Source organism: Syzygium oleosum, unplaced genomic scaffold (assembly GCF_021117445.2).
Source record: "Syzygium oleosum isolate NSW1041296 unplaced genomic scaffold, Sole_v2.1 Sole_v2.26, whole genome shotgun sequence".
Classification (NCBI taxonomy): Eukaryota; Viridiplantae; Streptophyta; class Magnoliopsida; order Myrtales; family Myrtaceae; genus Syzygium; species Syzygium oleosum.
The window spans coordinates 4,513,612-4,530,848 of NW_026607510.1; the positions used below are offsets into that span (position 1 = coordinate 4,513,612).

Below are 17,237 nucleotides of genomic sequence, written 5' to 3' on the forward strand. Positions count from 1 at the left end.
AAGAATAAAAAATAAATAAAAATTCGAAAAAAATAAAAAATAATATTAAAATTTTAATTCAGGGTAAAATTGTCACATATGTACCAGTTTGGGGTTTTTTGTGGTAAGTTCAGGGTAAAATTGTCACAAGTATACCAGTTTGGGATTTTTGGTGGTCAAAAAAATAGTTCAGGGTAAAATTGTCACAGGTGTACCAGTTTGGGGGTTTTTTATGGTCAAAAAAATAGTTTGGGGTAAATGTGTCACAAATGTACCAGTTTAGGGTTTTTCGTGGTATTAACCCTTAAATAAAATTGTGAGGCTGTAATCATTTCTGTACACAAAAATTTAATTAAAGATCAAATTTGCTTTATTTGATTTACTTTATTTTTTTGAAATTCACATTGTTTTCCCGTGTTTGATGGCAAGTATAAATAAGATTTGACGAACTGTATGCACTAGAGATCAACTCGTGTAAAGACCGACAAGCAAAAACTTTATGTACAAAAAGAAATTGCAATCAATCATCCCATGTTTACAAAACCTTTAACCGGTTCATGAGCAAACTTGACGAAGCAAAACAGCGCCAATCATACTGCGCACCATCACTCAGTTAGCCCAGCACACCAACCAACATAAGCTCTACTCCTGACCATGCTTGCAAAGCCATTCCAAGTTCAAAGGTGACAAAGGCATCGAGGCACGCGTACTTAACTTGACGACTTGTCATTGTCTTGTTGTTCCATTGGCTCAATATGATCTCCTTGGGCTTCTTGAGTTATTTTTGAAGTATAACTTTGATCAACTTCTTCAGCCCCATATACCAATGATGGGTTCTGCCACCTCCCACCGTCAAGTGCATGGAGGTTGACCATGTGTGACACGACGAGCCCGTATTCGTCTCTCAGCTTCATTGCGTCATCCTTGATACCGACACTGACGAATGTGTAGTTGAGGTTAGCGAGAAACACATGGAGCAACATGGGGACTAGGGGTGAGCACGGTTCCAGGGTAGAACCGGGAACCGAAAAACCGAACCGGCGGGTAAGGTTCGGTTCCCGGTTCTAGGGTGAGCGGTTCCGGTTCTCGGTTCCAATTTTTTAGGAACCGCGGTTCGTCCGGCCGGTTCCGGCTTCTCTCGGTTCCGAACCGGAACCGGAACCGGAACCGGAACCGAACCGACGCTCTTCCTAGTAAAAAATAAAAACCCTAACTTTTCTTCACAAATTTCTCTCTCGGTTGCTCCTCCTTGCGCCCTCTCTCCCACTCCCCACACCCACGACTCGACGAGACCCTCTCGCCTCTCCTCGCTCCGTTCGGCGTCCGTCTCGGCTCTTCCTCTGTCTTCATCAACCACGGTCCGGCTCATCCACGGCGGATTTCCGAGTCTGGGTTCTTTTGGTGACCAATCAAGCGGCCTGTGGCCAGAGGCGCAAGAAGGGAGCGAGCAAGGACAAGAGTAAGCGTCAGTTGACGTCCGCGCTCCCTCTGCCCACTCCTCCCCTCGCCAAGGCATGGGCTCGAACCCCTCGACTTCGATCATCGATGCGACCTCGAAATTTGACGTCTTTTCTTTGGGTGGTGTGGTTTCAGTTTCAGATCGGGCTATGCCAACTTTCGGTGACGGCGGATAAAGAGAGGAACATTGCCCATGCTCGCGACGCGATTCGGGAAATTTTTTTTTCTTTCCGAAAATGGGCATCAAGGTAGTTCCACCTCCCTCTTCTTCATTGTTGATTGAGTCGTCCGTTGATTTCGATAGGGCCGACGAAGCCATCGGCGGACAATGCCCCTAAGGCGATGAGGAGCAAAAGCCGGAGAGTTACTTCTACGGAGGATCGCCGTCGATGCCAAGCATGAGCATCTATCGTTCCTCGTTAAGTGCTTTGCTTTTTATGAGTTGATGTTCCTGATTGATTGTGTGTTTCAGTGTTGGCGGGGATTTGGATTTTCAGTGTTGGGGGTTTTTTTTGGTCTTTGATTAGGGGATCAGGTTGTGGTTGGGAGGAAGGGGACTCAGATGCTCACCAATGAGGCTGGTCAAGTCACCAGGTACCACTAATGGCATCGGAATACTCCATGGAAATGATAATCCACTTTGCTCGAGTTTCGTTTTGATGCTTCGCATTGTTATTGCTTGGACCTGGGGTTTATGTATATGAGATCGACGTGTGTCACATTATTTTGTACTTGCCATGTGATCTTTGTTCTTGGGAAGTGTTGACTTTGAGCCGCTTTTTGATTTGTCGTCTCATGTAGTCATCTCGCAAGGCATGCATTACCGAACGATTAGGTGTTGGAAGCGGGGATACAGCCAAGTGTAAGCTTTTTTCTTTACCTCCAATGTTTTCATTGGGATAGAATGCCAAGAAGAATGAAGTTTGTGCTTCTCTGAATTATGCTTTATGTTGTTATGATAGCTACGTATTTGATGGTAAACCTCCTGATTTGAAGAAGCAAGAGCTCGCACAACGGTACTTTATTATTATGTGGCCTTCTTTTCTCTCGTTTTTTTTAATTGTCTATGAATACGTTTAGTTACCTTAAATGTGAAGGTTTGTCTTTGTTTTGATCACTTCCTTACTGTGCAATATTTTAGTTCTATTCGATGAGAAGTTTGATGTTGTCTCTGTTTTCCAGAAAAACCTATCTATGTAGCTAACCAGATATGTGTGCGCATGTGGTACATGGCTTTGATACCATTGCAGGGTGACACAACAAAGACAATGAAGACCGCAAAAAACTATTGAGACTTATGGGTATCCCAAGAGTTGAGGTTACTATTCTGTCTAAGAAGTTCATTCTTCTTTATTCGTAACAAAAATGTTAGATACCAGTATCTGGGTTTATGTATGTCGCCCTTCGTAAGCGAGAGGCACAATGTGTCGCTCTTTGAAAAGCTGGAAAGGCATGTATCTTCCTGGTTGATCGTCTTCTGATTTAGAATAACTCATTGTTATCTCATGATAATCCAATCATCTAACTCTATGGAAATGACATTTTTTTTTTGCATGATTTCGTGTAGTCAGGAAAGTTTGGATGTGCCTCCCGATTGCAAAATGGGAAATTTATGGCTTACAAGAACTTTGTATACCTTATCAAATGCCCTTTTGTGAAGGCGTGCACTAGAAGAAAGAATGGATAAAAGCATCTTGAGTGTGCACGTGTCCTGTTTCATCGCTTTGGGTGACTTCGTGGCTAAGTTCTTATTGATGCTTATGTAATTGCTATGTTTTTATATCGCAAGCTTTGGCTTCCAAAAAAATCAGCCATATTTGCAACTGCGCCGTTCTATAAAAGGAAGGAAAAATCACGCAGCTTTGCCTCATGGTTTTGTTGACTCGTGCCAGAAATATGGAACAGCCCCTATTCAAATGATAGCTTCCTTGTTTATGCCGAGGACATTGATGGAGGTTCATCTCCTTCACTGCTATGTTATCTCAAGCCGCTAAGGCCTTGAAGGTTACCATAGTGGGCGTTCAATCCCGTAAAGATGTGGTGATCGATTGTACAACGCTTGTCGTGTTTTTGGTTCCATTGGAGTGCTGAAAGCCAAGCACCACAAGGTAACTTTTCTTTCCTTAAGTAACTATGTATGGAACATTTAGTTGCCTGAGTCTTCTGGTCTATTTGTTGTTTGAATTGTTTTCTTTTCTTTTTGGCTCTATGCAGACGTTGGACGTATTGGTATAGGCATCTGTTATGATATTCGGTTTCAGGAATTGGCAATGATTTATGCTGCAAGAGGTAGGTTTCCTTTCCTCTTCGTCTATTTTGCATTTCCTACAATGTTGATCGCATATCTGGTGCCGGGGCCGCCACCGGCCCGCCTATGCGTCGAAAGTAAGAAGATTTCTGACAGTAAACATATATGTCTTAAGTGGTGGACCTTTGGATTGTTTTCCTTTGATTTATTTTCGTTTTATCCCTTCCAATGATTTTTAAGTTGAACATCAGCAAAGTCAGCCTTGCACAAAAGGGGCTTAGCTGTATAAATGCTTTTACGACATTGCGATATGTCCTCTATTGCTTTTTGTATAGAAGATATCTCTTTGCAATATTGATTCCAAATTAGCTAGTTTTTGCCTCCTCCACTATTATATTGTTTTAAGTTTCTTTCCTAGATTAATGAGGTTTGCTATTGGTGTTGCTAATTGGCCTTTTATTGACAATATCATTCTACTAATTATATTTGCACTGATCCATTGATAATAAAGTTATATGATGCTGAACTCTTGGTGTTTTCTATTCTGCATAAATGGATCTAGGTTGTTAGATAATATCCCCTTTCTACTAAGCGAAATATTGTTTTTTAATACCTAGTCATTGTTGCGTTTATTTTCGTTTTGTTTAATTAAAAACGAAATTAAAAAAAAGAACCTGTTGGAACCTGGAACCTGTGACAGGGTAGGTTCCAGGTTCCACGTTCTGACGGGTAGGTTCCAGGTTCCAAAAAATGAGGAACCTGTACCCGAGGGTAGGTTCCAGGTTCCAAGCGGAACCGAACCGGAACCTGGAACCGCTCACCCCTAATGGGGACGTGCTTGGCATGGAGGATTTGAAAGACGAGGCAACTGCTGCCGACGCACAATTGCAAGGTAGCCACAAGGTGGACGACGCTAGGCTCGAGGTTCGAGCGCCACTCGATGTCGAGGTCGACGATGGGCCGATTCAGCCAAAGTAGGTGGGCGCACTGGACGTTGACGATCCAGCGGGTGACAATGGAAGGGTCGTCGTGACACAAGTGTCGATTTGATTGACATAAAAAGCGATTTTGTACAGAGAAAACATATTGACGGTAAAATTTAACGAAACTAATGGAGGGTAAATTTATCATACGTGTACTAGTTTGGGATTTTCGATGGTCAAAAAATTAGTATTGGATAAATTTGTTACAGGTATACTAATTTGTGATTTTTTATGGTATTAATCATAAAATTAAATATGTCTCGTGTTTAGATTTGAAATAGATTCAACGGGGTGAATTCCCTAAAAAACCCCAAACTTTAGGTCAAGTCCCAAATCTCTCCCAAACTTTTTTTCGTCTTAGGAAAAATCCCAAACTTTAGACCCAGTCCCAAATCTGCCCCAAACTTTTTTTTGTCTAAGAAAAAATCCCAAACTTTAAGTTCAGTTTCAAATCTGTCCAGAATTTTGTTTTATGTATAAAAAAGTCAGCAAATTTCAATTTATTTTAAAAAATATATCTCCATGATCTAGTCCCAACTTGATGTGGCACTTTCACGTTGATAACAAATCAACATCAGCAAAGTAATGGGGCGATAGGTACAAATCGACGTCGCATTTCCACTTCAATAACAAATCAAATCACATAAAAATTATTGAAATTCTCCAAAATAAAACCATTCTAAGATATGAAAGTTAGGGACGATAACAAATCCACCCCAAAAAACTTTTTTTAATTTAAAAAAAAATCTAATTTTTAGGTTCAGTCCAAATTTGCTCCGAACTTTTCTTTGTCTAAAAAAAACCATTACTTTGTTGACGTGGATTTGTTATCGATGTATACTAGATCACGGGGGTAAATTTTTTAAAATAAATTGAATTTTGGTGATTTTTTTTACGCAAAACAAAATTCGAGGTAGATTTGGGACTGGATTTAAAGTTTTGGGGTTTTTCTAAGACAAAAAAAAGTTCGGAACAGATTTAAGATTTGACCTAAAATTGGGGGTTTTTTAGGGAATTAGGCCTAGATTCAACGGATCTTTCTTGTCAAATAAATGGATAGTGGCGCTTCAAAGCACTTTCAATGGGTTGCTCGACTAACATGTGGTATCTCCATGAGCGACATCTATCTCGACTTTCTTTTGAAAAAATTTTCCTCCTATTTTTTAACTTTAATTGAACTAAAATTTTTCTAAAACCATTACTTTCAATATTACGAAGTCTTGTTCCCATTACGTTCTTTTCCTCTCTTTTTTCCTTGGTTTTAAAGACAACTTTAACGTTGTGACAAAACAAGACGACGATATGAACTTGAAATCAAGGGCTCTATGGCATGGAGTTGGCGTTGTATTCTTCAACTAAGACCGGCTTTAGCTTCAATCATATCTAGACCAAGATATTGTTGCCAAGAGGTATACGATGAAACCAGAAATGTGAGACCGGCTGTGGAATGGTCCCAATTGATCTGGAAAGGAGGTATTAGCAAGCATAACTTCATCGGTGGCTAGTTTGTAGAGATAGACTACAAACAACGAGTAAATCATATCACGTTGGAAACCCGAAGTAGATATTCATTGCAATTTTTGTATGTCCGGTCCTGGAAAATGAGACCATCTATTCTTCCAAAGGCACGGACCGGAAGCATTTGGCGCACTATTCTTGCACAATACGGAATTCGACGCCCTGTAGAAGGATGGAATGATGAACTTAAATGGACGATCAAGGCTACAAAAGGTAAGGACTTGGCGGCGAGATTTCTGAAGGTATCTTTCCTAGCGATCATTTACTGCATTTGGATGGAGCGTAATCGTAGACGCTTCCAACAAAAGGCAAATGACGCCCTTATCATTTTGGCTAAAGTTCGCAAAATTGTCAGAGGGCGAGCTTCGCACTACAAATCTTTTAGACCGTCCCGAACAAATGAAACTTTGGCTACTATATAGAGACTCCCCCACTCCATTTTTTTGTAATCTTAGTTCTATTTGTAATGCTAGGGAATGCCCCTAAGCTTCTGTACGTCAGCTTATAAATACTACTTACATTTACACAAAAAAAAAGACAACGATATGAAAACAAGACAACGATATGAACGATGTATCATTGTATCAAGTATCACTGCTCAACATGTAACGTTTCATTCATGGCATGCACGACTAGTCTTGACATATACACTCGACAATGTAGTATGCAATCGTCGTATTTCTTGAGTGGTTAGGGACAGGATGGTCTGTGTGTTAGTGATCTGCCCTAGGAATCAATCAAGGTTGATACTCTACTATTAGTTATGGATTAGGTTGTGTCGAAAAACCGACCTTCACTATACTTAGGTAGTCATAATGTCTTGCTAGAGACCGCTTATGACTTATGGGCCAAAAAGGGTTTTGAGCACACAGCTAATGTTTAGTGAACCTACATGGTCGCACACAATAGCGAATTAAGTTAATATTTTCTGTGCGCCGGGATCTACTTAAAATAAGAAGTAGATTTTAATTTATTCTCCTATTCAACTTATCTAGGCGGTCGTGCACGTTATGAGATAACGATTAAACGTACGATTGAAGGTGAACAGTTTGGCGGGCCCAAATCTCCCGGCCCTACTTCTTTTAATTTGCGTAGATAATGAGGATATATGTATATATATAGCGTGTGGGTGACAAAAAAAAACTCTAAAAAAGAGAAAAACGCCTCCAAGAGAATACAAAGAGAATCGTTCTCTGTTTAGAGATCTTTGAGAGAGTCTCGAAGATCAAAGGCGATCAGGAAAAGAAGTCCAAGATCTTTAGCTAGCACTTGGATCGTTGGAGACTTCCGTTCGTGTGTGTGGATACCGGTAGAGGCGCAATACTTGAGGCGCTAATTAAGGGTGTCAAAACCAAACACAATACCCGAACAGAAACACGAACCGACCCGACCCGAACATGAAATTTTCTTATTGGGCCGGGCTGGATCTCAACTGTTTGCAGAATAATAACAAAATTGGGTATTGTTTGGATCTGTTAGGCTTGGGTACCCAAGCCCAACCCAAACAAGAAAACCCAAACAAGAAACCCTTACATCTCTCTTCCACATCTCTCTCCCTCTCTCACCTCTTCTGCAATCTCTTTTGCAATCTCTCTTCCACGTCTCTCTCCGCCGCGATGGAGCCGCCGTCGCCGCCGCCGCGACCCTCTGCCTCCTCGAAGCTCCGCCTCATGTGCAGCTACAGCGTAGGCGTGGCCCCACGCTCCCATTCCAAGTCCCTCTTCTACCACGGCGGCGAGACCCGCATCGTCACCGTCGACCGCGCCTCCACGGCCGCCTCCCCCGTCTCCCCCACCCTCGCCGTCGCGCCCCCCTTCGCCCTCAAGTACCAGCTCCCCGACTCCGACCTCGACGCCCTCATCTCCCGCTGCATCGACGACGACCTCGCCGTCATGATGGACGAGCTCGACCGCCTCTCCTCGTCGTCGGAAGTGATGCGGTGAGTTCCTGGTCGCTTTTCTCGATCTGATCCGTGCGGGTTCCGTCTCGCCTCGGATCTGAACGGCAATGCGGTACTGTGGCTGGGCGGTGATGCGTTGATCTGGTGATTTTTGGGGTTCGGCTAGCTGAGGGATTGGTGGAGGGCTGAATTGTTGGGAGTTCGAGGGTTGCTGTGTTGTAGTGTGATGCGATATTCCACTTTTCATTTTTCTTGTTTGTTCATTTTGGGTGTGGGTGAAACCGCGCACTTCGTTAGGGGGTTTCGATCTTCTGGGTCTCTCTGTGTGCTGAGATTTGATTTGCTTTCGTGCTTTGATTGAAAGTTGGGTTTTGGTGCTTCTGTTCTTTGTTGTTGGCTGTGTTTCATGGATGGTGTTGCTATCTTCTGGTGTTGATGCTTGAGCAAGTTGCTTGAGCCCCTCTGGGTTATCGAGCTTATTCGAAGAAGGGAAGAATGGAATATATGCTTTGTCTGGGTGTTTCTTCTTTATATGTTTGTTTTCTGTTGATTATTTGATGTTTTGTTAAGTCCCTTTCTATTTTGGAATATTGAAATAAGGTGGGATGCTTTGAGGATTATGATGCGCATTATTGGGATCCCATCGTTAAGATTTTATGAAGGCTTAGCAGGTTTTGTTGGAAGTAATTGAATGAAGTCTTCCATTCTAGAACTTTTGTAAGTGATAAAGAGTGCATTTTCGTGTTTTTTGATTGTATATTACGAGGTCATTCTGCTGGTCTTTGAACATGACCAATTTCTGTTTTTACATCCATTGTAGTGAAAATGCGATATATTCTTTCTTTGGAAGAACTTGTGTTGCCGAATTCCATTGCATATTTCACATGTTGGTTAGAGCCACACTATACTTTGCATTTCCATCCATGAAATATGTGAAACTGATGTCAACCTATAATAATCTTTTTCTGCAAGTTTTAATCTGGTAGCACCAGCCTGCTAGGCATCCTCCCTTGGACAAAAGATTGGGGGATTCCACTTTTCTGGCATTAGAAAGCTCCTCAACAGAGTCCCCTCTTTCCAAAACACGAACCCAACCCGACCCGAACATGACCCGAACCGACCCGATTGTGGCTATATCATGTTCGGGTCTTGTTTCGGGTCGGGCCAATCACACATATTCATTGTTTCGGGTCGGGTCGGGTATCATGAAAACCTGACCCGACCCGATCCATTGACACCCCTAGCGCTAATCCAGACACAATCGATTGTCAATTTACTTTCAATCTGCAAAAGGTACGTGTCGAACTTCTGTTTAGATTTCAATATACGTATGGATCCTGTCTAGGGTTTCAATTTATAGATTCCGCTGCGTTTTTAGCACTTGAGAAACCCTACACTGTGAACCTCCCACTCAAGATTTACCGTATATACATAAAATAGTTAGGTCGAACTCAGTCACATTCCTTGATAACAAGGGATTATTTTCATTCTCTTAAGTGATTCAACGAATGGTGAAGCTGATCAAGGAGGATGACATGATGCTTCGGAGAAATCTCTCATCTTGATAAGCGAAAATTTTAAATAAGGGCCGTTAGTAGGGTCAATTTCCATAAAAGAAGGCCCCAAAATGGATTTTGTCTCAAATAAAGACTTAAAGTGGCCAAGGTAGTCTCAAATAAGGGCTTAAACTCACGGTCGACCAAATCTTCGCAGGTTGACTTTTTCCAACGATTAGAAAAGGGGCAATTTCGTCCAAAAAATTGCAACTGAAAAAAATTGGATGACTCCCTAAATTGAATGGAGATTAGGTCCTTATACGAGACAAAGTCCACTCCAGACCCTTTTTGAGAAAATGACCCTAATTTCATATCTTTATTTGAAATTTTCCCTCTTGATAATGTCAATAGTGATCAAAATACTTTCTAAGTACGTCAGATGTCATGAGCCATCAAGTAAAATTGTTCGTCCTAGATAAGCTATCCATGACTTGCACAAGCATATCTGAGTTCTAATGTTCTCCAAGTACTAATTTTTATGAATGATTTGCTTCCGGCCTTGAAATCTCTTTGGTTGTGTTTATTTGCTTATGCAGATACTTTCCATTTCATATAATGCATGAGGATGCTCAGTTGGAAGAACAATTGCTTCAAATAAGCCATGTGTGCTCTTCAGGATATCCTTTCACTTCAGTTAAGTCTGTCCCTTAGCAAATTCTCTTTATGGTAAATCATTAGCATGTTTTAGACACATTGCTACATTTTCTTCACAAGATTCCCCGGCCATTTTGGGTTCTTGATGAGATCTACATGTCGAATTCGACCGAGGGCAGACTATCGATCAAATTTATACCGTCTGGTAAAATCATCGTCCGACTTCATTTTTCGTTCATTTAGACATCAGAATTTTTACGCTATGCAAGGTGGATTTCTTCCATTGATGCTCTCCTTGTACCTTCAATATAGCATGGCGATGTAAGAAACGATGTAAATTTTTCGATCTGGGACATGTAAACCAAAGAGATTTATGTGTGGAGGGGGTTCTGATGTGAGATTAAGAATGAAGCGACTGTGTAAATGGACTATTTGTTTTGGCATCGGAATGTGGGGAGAGCTGGACGTCGTTCTTGCTTTCTGAGAGTTTTGGTGTCGAGACTTCTCTGAAAGATGGAGATTCCTCATTGGCACCTAGCAACATGATCCGGAACTAGTCGATTCGTTAGATAATAAGTTGATCTCACGATGTAACGCTAAATAGCAGTAGTTGTAAACGCCTTTCTTATAGACTATGTTACCAACTAGTTTAAAGGGTGTCAATGGGTCAGGGCAGGTTTCCATGATACCCGACCCGAATCATAAAAGAGGTGTGGACTATTGACCCGAACCCGACATGATCCGAAACGCAAAAACTTGACCCGAATCAATTCATTAGATAACAAGTTGGTCGGGTCGGGTCGTGTTCCGGTTCGGATAAATCATTTGGTGTTGATACCCCCAGTTTAAAGTTACCAACTATAGCATTTTTCCAACTTGCTGACATTTGATGAAGTTGTTATTTGCGAACTTAACTTGCGTCACTTATCAAAATTGTATGTGTTACTTACCAATCTTTAAACCTACTAGCTTACCAACTCCAATTCCGGATTACCGAAACAGCTCCAATTTCGGATTGCCAATATTTTGTGAGTTACCGACTATTTTTCGTAACTTGCCAACATTTCTGTTTGAGTTACTTACCAACGTTAATTACTTGGGTTACTTACCTACTTTTAATTCCTCTTTCATCGTGACGTCGCCGTCTAAATTTAAGTTACCAACTCCAATTTCAGATTGCCAACATTATTTTCGCTAGGTGCCAACTCTATTTCCAACTTGCCAACATCAACTAAAGTTACTTATAAACTTTTTTGAGTTATTTGCTAAATTTTTCACCAATGAAAATACCAACTAATTCGAAATTAGCAACTCTAATTACAGATTGCCAACATCATTTCCGCTAGTTATCAACTGTTTTTCCAACTTGCCAACATTTGTGGAAGTTACTTACCAACTATAGGCACCTCTTTTTTTTTTTTGCGTAAGTTTATCGTCGTTGACCAAGATTTGACCTCGAGATCCCCTTCGTTTGAAACTTAATTCCAACTCTATCAAGCGTAACAAACTCAAGCCAAACTAGGGACAAGTAAATCATATCAAGCACAACTGTGGTTAAGGTAGTTTGCACGTAAAAGCTCTTGCTTAAATGAATTCCTCTTTCATGCTGTGGTAGTGAAACGGTCACCCGCGACACTAAGAAACAAACGCCATGGCTGTGAAACAGCTGCTGCAGTAGAGAGTCAGCTGTCGCGGCAAAGACTTTGTTGCTACGGAGGATTCTCTTCTGCCTGAAAATTGGGTATAAATAGGCTCTCGATCCACCATTTTTGCTTAGGAACTCTTTCTGTGTTCATATCATCGGGGAATAAAGGTCACAAGTTCAAGCCGAACAAAATCGGAAGAGGAAATTATAGAAGAATCCGATTGAGACGAGGCACTTCCAAGAAGCTATCTTTAAGATAGTTCATTTCCCATACAGTGCAAACGGCTTGAGCAGAAGTACACCTCTAAGATACTATTACGAAAAACAAGCGATATAGTAATAAAAATCAACATAACACGGAAATAAATCGGATACAAGATTTACGTGATTTGATTGTTAAGACTTACCCCATGGGGATAATAAAATAAGATTTCACTATAGATCAAGCGATACAATAAGGATTATAGTCATAATCGAGTCACTTAAATACTTTTGGTGTTTCCCAGCCCCAATTATACTCAATAAGTCATACTGTGTAGCCCTCATATTTTCTTGTAAAACAATCTCTCAATCTCACAAAGGAATTACGCAAAATTTTAACACCGGATTTTCACAGCTTCAAACACTCCAGATGTAATTCGTGAGTACATCACACAATTGATTGTTACGGCTAAAAGCTTTTCTTGGATACTCTTCACAAAGAAGACTCACTTCTTATATAAAAAAAACTTGGATCCAAATAGAAAATCTACTCAAATTAGGAAATCAACTTAAACTAGGAAATCTTCTTGGATGGGTTTCCTTTATGGGCTCAAACTCCATATATATCTAACAATCTGTACCTTGACCGGATGTTCAAGCGAAGTCATAATTACTTCACCGAACCTAATCACTGCTACCTTCCCACAGTCCCTCATGGCTCAATCGTCACAAAGATTTTTCAAGTCCAAGCCGTTTCAACTTCTCATAATCATGGATCTCATCAAACGCCAACTTTGCATGCGTCTTTAACAGGTCCACAACGATTCACAAACAAAATCTCATCTAACACAGATAAAGCATAACTATTGTTGTATCCACATTGTCAAAATATGGAACATGTACCTCATTAAACTCGGCAGCTACAACAACCGTTGGCTTTATTGGCTCCACTTCACTACAAGTATCGTATGTGTTAATTACAATGCAAGTAACCGCAACCACTGGAGTTTCTGGTTGCTAGCCATCTTGAGCCGAAGATCGTCCAGATTTATATAAACATTGCTACAATCACTCTTATCTAAATAATTGGAGATTTATCAAATGTAACTTCTTTGCTGAAAATAGGAAAATTTAATTTCGGGCACCACAAGCGATAGTCCTGCTCTCCTTATATTTAGCTTTCGAATATGCATTTTCTTGCCCTCCTATCGAGCTTACCATCACTCACTCGAACATTGCATGGACAGCCAAATAAGATTAGAACAAAATAATCAGCAGCGTTACTTGACCACATTTCCTTAAGAGTCTGACATCCAATCACAATCAATGGGGATCTATACATTAGGTAGCTCATTGTACTAAGCGCATTCGATGGGAATTTTCTAACCATAACAGCATTAGAGAGCATTTTATAGGCCGTCTCTAGTAATATTCTGCTCATGAACTCTGTAATGTTGCGGTTCACTAGTACTAGTGCAGTGTCTCACCATGCCTTGTTTTATGTAGAATTTGTTTAACAGCTCCAAGTAGAACTCCATGCTTAATCAAAGCTCTCAATTGCCGGATCCTATCAACAACATCAGCCTTAGCACAAGCGCCCAAGACTTTTTAGAGTAGTCTTCCACAATTGTTAGCATAAACTTGACACTTTTCTTCAAAGGAAACCATAATTGCTTGTGAACATCAAAGTGAATTAATTCAGCAGATTCTTTGGTTTCTCTGATAGTCATATTGAATTGTATTTTTTGTCGTTTGCCTAAGTCACATCACTTGCATACATTCAATTCCTCAGCCACGTAACTACACAACCGATTTTTTTCACTTAAAACCTTCACGCTTCTCTTGTTAAAGGATCCCAATGGCATATGCCACAATTCAAGCTATCGAAGAGACGCACCAACATCTCCTTGACGTAATCCATTATTTTCCCTTTGAAACTCAGATATATCATTGTGCTTGATTCCTTCCATTATCATTAGGGTACCTCAAAAAACTTCTAGAACTCCACTTTTTGAAGTATATCGATACCTGGCTGAATCCAATGCACTCTAGGAAATCAGTCTCTTCTTCAACTCAGAGACATCCCATTCTAGTTGACGTCCTTACAATATCATTATGCATTCTGATTCTAACGTCGCCAACATCTATAAGAATGCACATAGCGTTGTTCCTCAATCGCACTTTACCATTATTCGTGCACTAATAAGTAGTAAATTAATTACTGTTTGATATAGCGTGAAATGAACAACAAAAATCCACAACCAATCTATCAAACAAGGAATCCTTAGTGACAAACAACAATAGATCAGCTTTATGCGAATTACTTTTAGCTACAATTGTAACATCATCAGCAGACTTATTTCTAATTCCCTTACCATTTTAGCTTGAGACAATCCATTGTGAAAAACCCTCTCTTGCCACAATTCCAACATACAACACCACCATCCTAGACCAACTACATCCGTTTGTGTTTGCACTACTCGTGCTAGCATAAGTATTAGCTCTTCTTCTACTTTCACCTACGAAAGCAATAGGCACAGGTTCACTAGATTCTTCCTACTACTGTCTTCACTCAGAATCAAATTGCAAACCTCATCAAACGTTATTTTTCTTGACCCAAAGGAATTATTAATAGCAGTAACGGCAGTATTCCAATTAAGAGGCAATGAGGCTAATAGAAAGAAAGTATGTATCTCACCACGAAAGTCAATTTCAATGAACCCAAATGACTAACAAACACATTGGATTTATTGATATGCTCAGTAACCGCCGCATCTTCGCTCATTATTAAGTGAAACATACATTACACCAAGTAAACCATATTGATTGGAGAGGATTTCTTATACATGTTCAATAGGACAATTATCAGTCCTAGGTGTTCTCTTTCATGATATTAAATGCGATAATACAAGCCAACGTTAGCCGAATATCACTAGACGTCCGTCTATTCTTCCTTAATATTTCCCTTTAAAATTGATATACAGGACTTTAATTTGTATGAAATTGATCAGGACTTTAATTTGTATGAAATTGATCATTCTCATTTTAAAGATTACATTCCTTGCACTCTCCATCTTTTTGCTACTTATTAGCTACCCTTTTCCCTCCCTTTTCTCTTGGTTGTTTCTTATTCTAATTGTAATTTTGTATTAAAGAGTGTTCCACCTTAATATTAACATAATATTCTATATCAGTATACAAATACGTTTGCTAATATGAATAGATGTAAAATTACGTGTACTTGAGACATAGGAAAAAACAAACGCAATATAATAGGTCAAAATAGTACGTCAACTGTTTTATTACATAAGTTGCTAAAAATGATAATGTTTGATTAATATTAACATCATATAATATCATTACAATAACGAGAACTTTTCTTCATCCTTAGCTGTTTATTAGTGGTGAGGCACAACTACACTTGTGTGTAATCGCAGGCGGGTTATAATTAAAGAGAAAGAATCGGGTTTTTAAGGATCGAGTGACTATGTTTAAGCGACTAAAATTGGAGTCGATTAGTTATTAAAGATATGTAAATTGAGTGGTTACTTAACGTAGTTAATGAAGAGAAAATAGTGGGTAACTTTTAGCTTTTTATGCAAAGAAAATTTTGGAAAGCAAAATGTTAGACAAATTATGGTTTTGGCTTTAATATATAGGCATATCATGTTATAAATCTGTGCATATAATCTGCGCAAAGTGCGGGTTACGTCTGTTATTATTTCTAAATGAAGCAATATCGGTTGCGTAAAGGAAGTAAGAAAGAAATCACGTCAAATTATAAGTAAAATTAGTCAAAGATAAATTCATTATTATATTTACATATATAGTAAAATAGGGCATTTAAATTATCTAATTAGCGTGAAGTGAACTTATGATATATATTAATAGTGATTTATATTGTTTTCACATTATTTCTTTTAATTTTTTTCATTGTTTCTATCACATATAGAAGATTGTATGATTATTGTCATAGCTATACCTCCAAAAATTTAAAAAAAAAGCACAAACCTTGTCTTGAGTGATAATTTTGACCCGTACTTTTTTTTGTCTCATTAAATATTGCAAATTTTCACTTAAACCTTAATAATTTGAAAGTTTTACATCATGTGAGCGAGATTTAGGAGTCGAGTAAAAATTTGTGCTTTTTATTGAGACAAAAAAAAAGTTCGGACCAAAATTATCACTCAAGGCAAAGTTAGTGCTTTTTTTTGGAAGTAGCCCCTCCAAAATCTAATGTAGTAGATAAATAGAAATTTCCCATAAAATTATAAAAGACAAAATCCATGCGAAGTATGGGTACGTACGCGAGTATTCATGCTATTATATAAAAGCAAACATTTAAATTTTGGTGTCCACCTTAGAATTACTAATCATCCTTAAATAAAAATGACTCAATTAAGAGTTTTAAAAAAGAATGTAAGGGCTCAAAGGTAAAAAGTGGCCTGAGAAACAGTGAAGATAATCGCCTCAAGAACAAAAAAACTGCCCTAATAGTTTTATGCAAGAGCTTTCGTTAATCATGTTCTATAAGCTTGATTGGAAAAAATTAAACACGGTTTACATGCGCGGAAATGCACGATAATGGTTAAATGATCGAGACTTTTTATAAGCTAAGCTCTCTAACGATTAATCGCATTGCGTGCGTAACATATTGGGTTCTAGCCTATGTAAAATCGACTGGGTTCGGGAGAGCTAGTCCAGAGGCAATAATTGTTGCCCGAGCCCGTCCATTTGCCCTTCGAGTTGATTGTGTTCGGGCGGGCTTGTTACTGGCCAAGCGGGTCGCAACTCCACTTAGCAATTGGAATTGAACCAAGGAAAAAAGGGAGGAGAAATTGTAAAAATGGTCCAATTTCGGTCATGCTACTTTATTTTCCGTCAAATTTGGCCTCCAAAAATATTTTCCGACCATGGTATTACGGAATATTTCAAGTGTCCATCTAGATGTGGTCCAAATCTGTTGACTTGAATGCTGAAGCCATATAAAGTCACGTCGACATGAAATAAAGAATGAAGAATCGATAACTTACACTTAGAGAATTATGCCGATCCAATCAGGTTCATGTGGTTCAAATCTCTCACGAAGCGATACCATCCCCGACTAGGCCATCGTTTTTGCACTAATTTCAATACGTTAATGATTTTTCATCAA

At 39.5% G+C, this 17,237-nt stretch overlaps 1 protein-coding gene and 1 pseudogene across 1 annotated transcript; both read left to right on the top strand.

Annotated features, from left to right (window-relative positions):
* Positions 1 to 1,227: 1,227 nt before the first annotated feature.
* On the top strand, positions 1,228 to 4,255 carry LOC115681966 (omega-amidase, chloroplastic-like; annotated as a pseudogene).
* A 3,547-nt stretch (positions 4,256 to 7,802) lies between these two features.
* LOC115681965 (uncharacterized) lies at positions 7,803 to 10,293 on the top strand. Its single transcript, XM_030606076.2, has 2 exons — positions 7,803 to 8,125; positions 10,179 to 10,293. Exons 1-2 carry the CDS (start codon positions 7,803 to 7,805, stop codon positions 10,291 to 10,293), a joined length of 438 nt encoding a protein of 145 aa, XP_030461936.2.
* Positions 10,294 to 17,237: the final 6,944 nt, after the last annotated feature.

Excerpts from the sequence above, each read along its gene's own strand:
- LOC115681965 (XM_030606076.2), top strand. The coding sequence starts at position 7,803 with ATGGAGCCGCCGTCGCCGCCGCCGCGACCCTCTGCCTCCTCGAAGCTC. Across the intron at positions 8,126-10,178 it reads TCGTCGTCGGAAGTGATGCG|ATACTTTCCATTTCATATAA; the intron begins GTGAGTTCCTGG and ends TTGCTTATGCAG.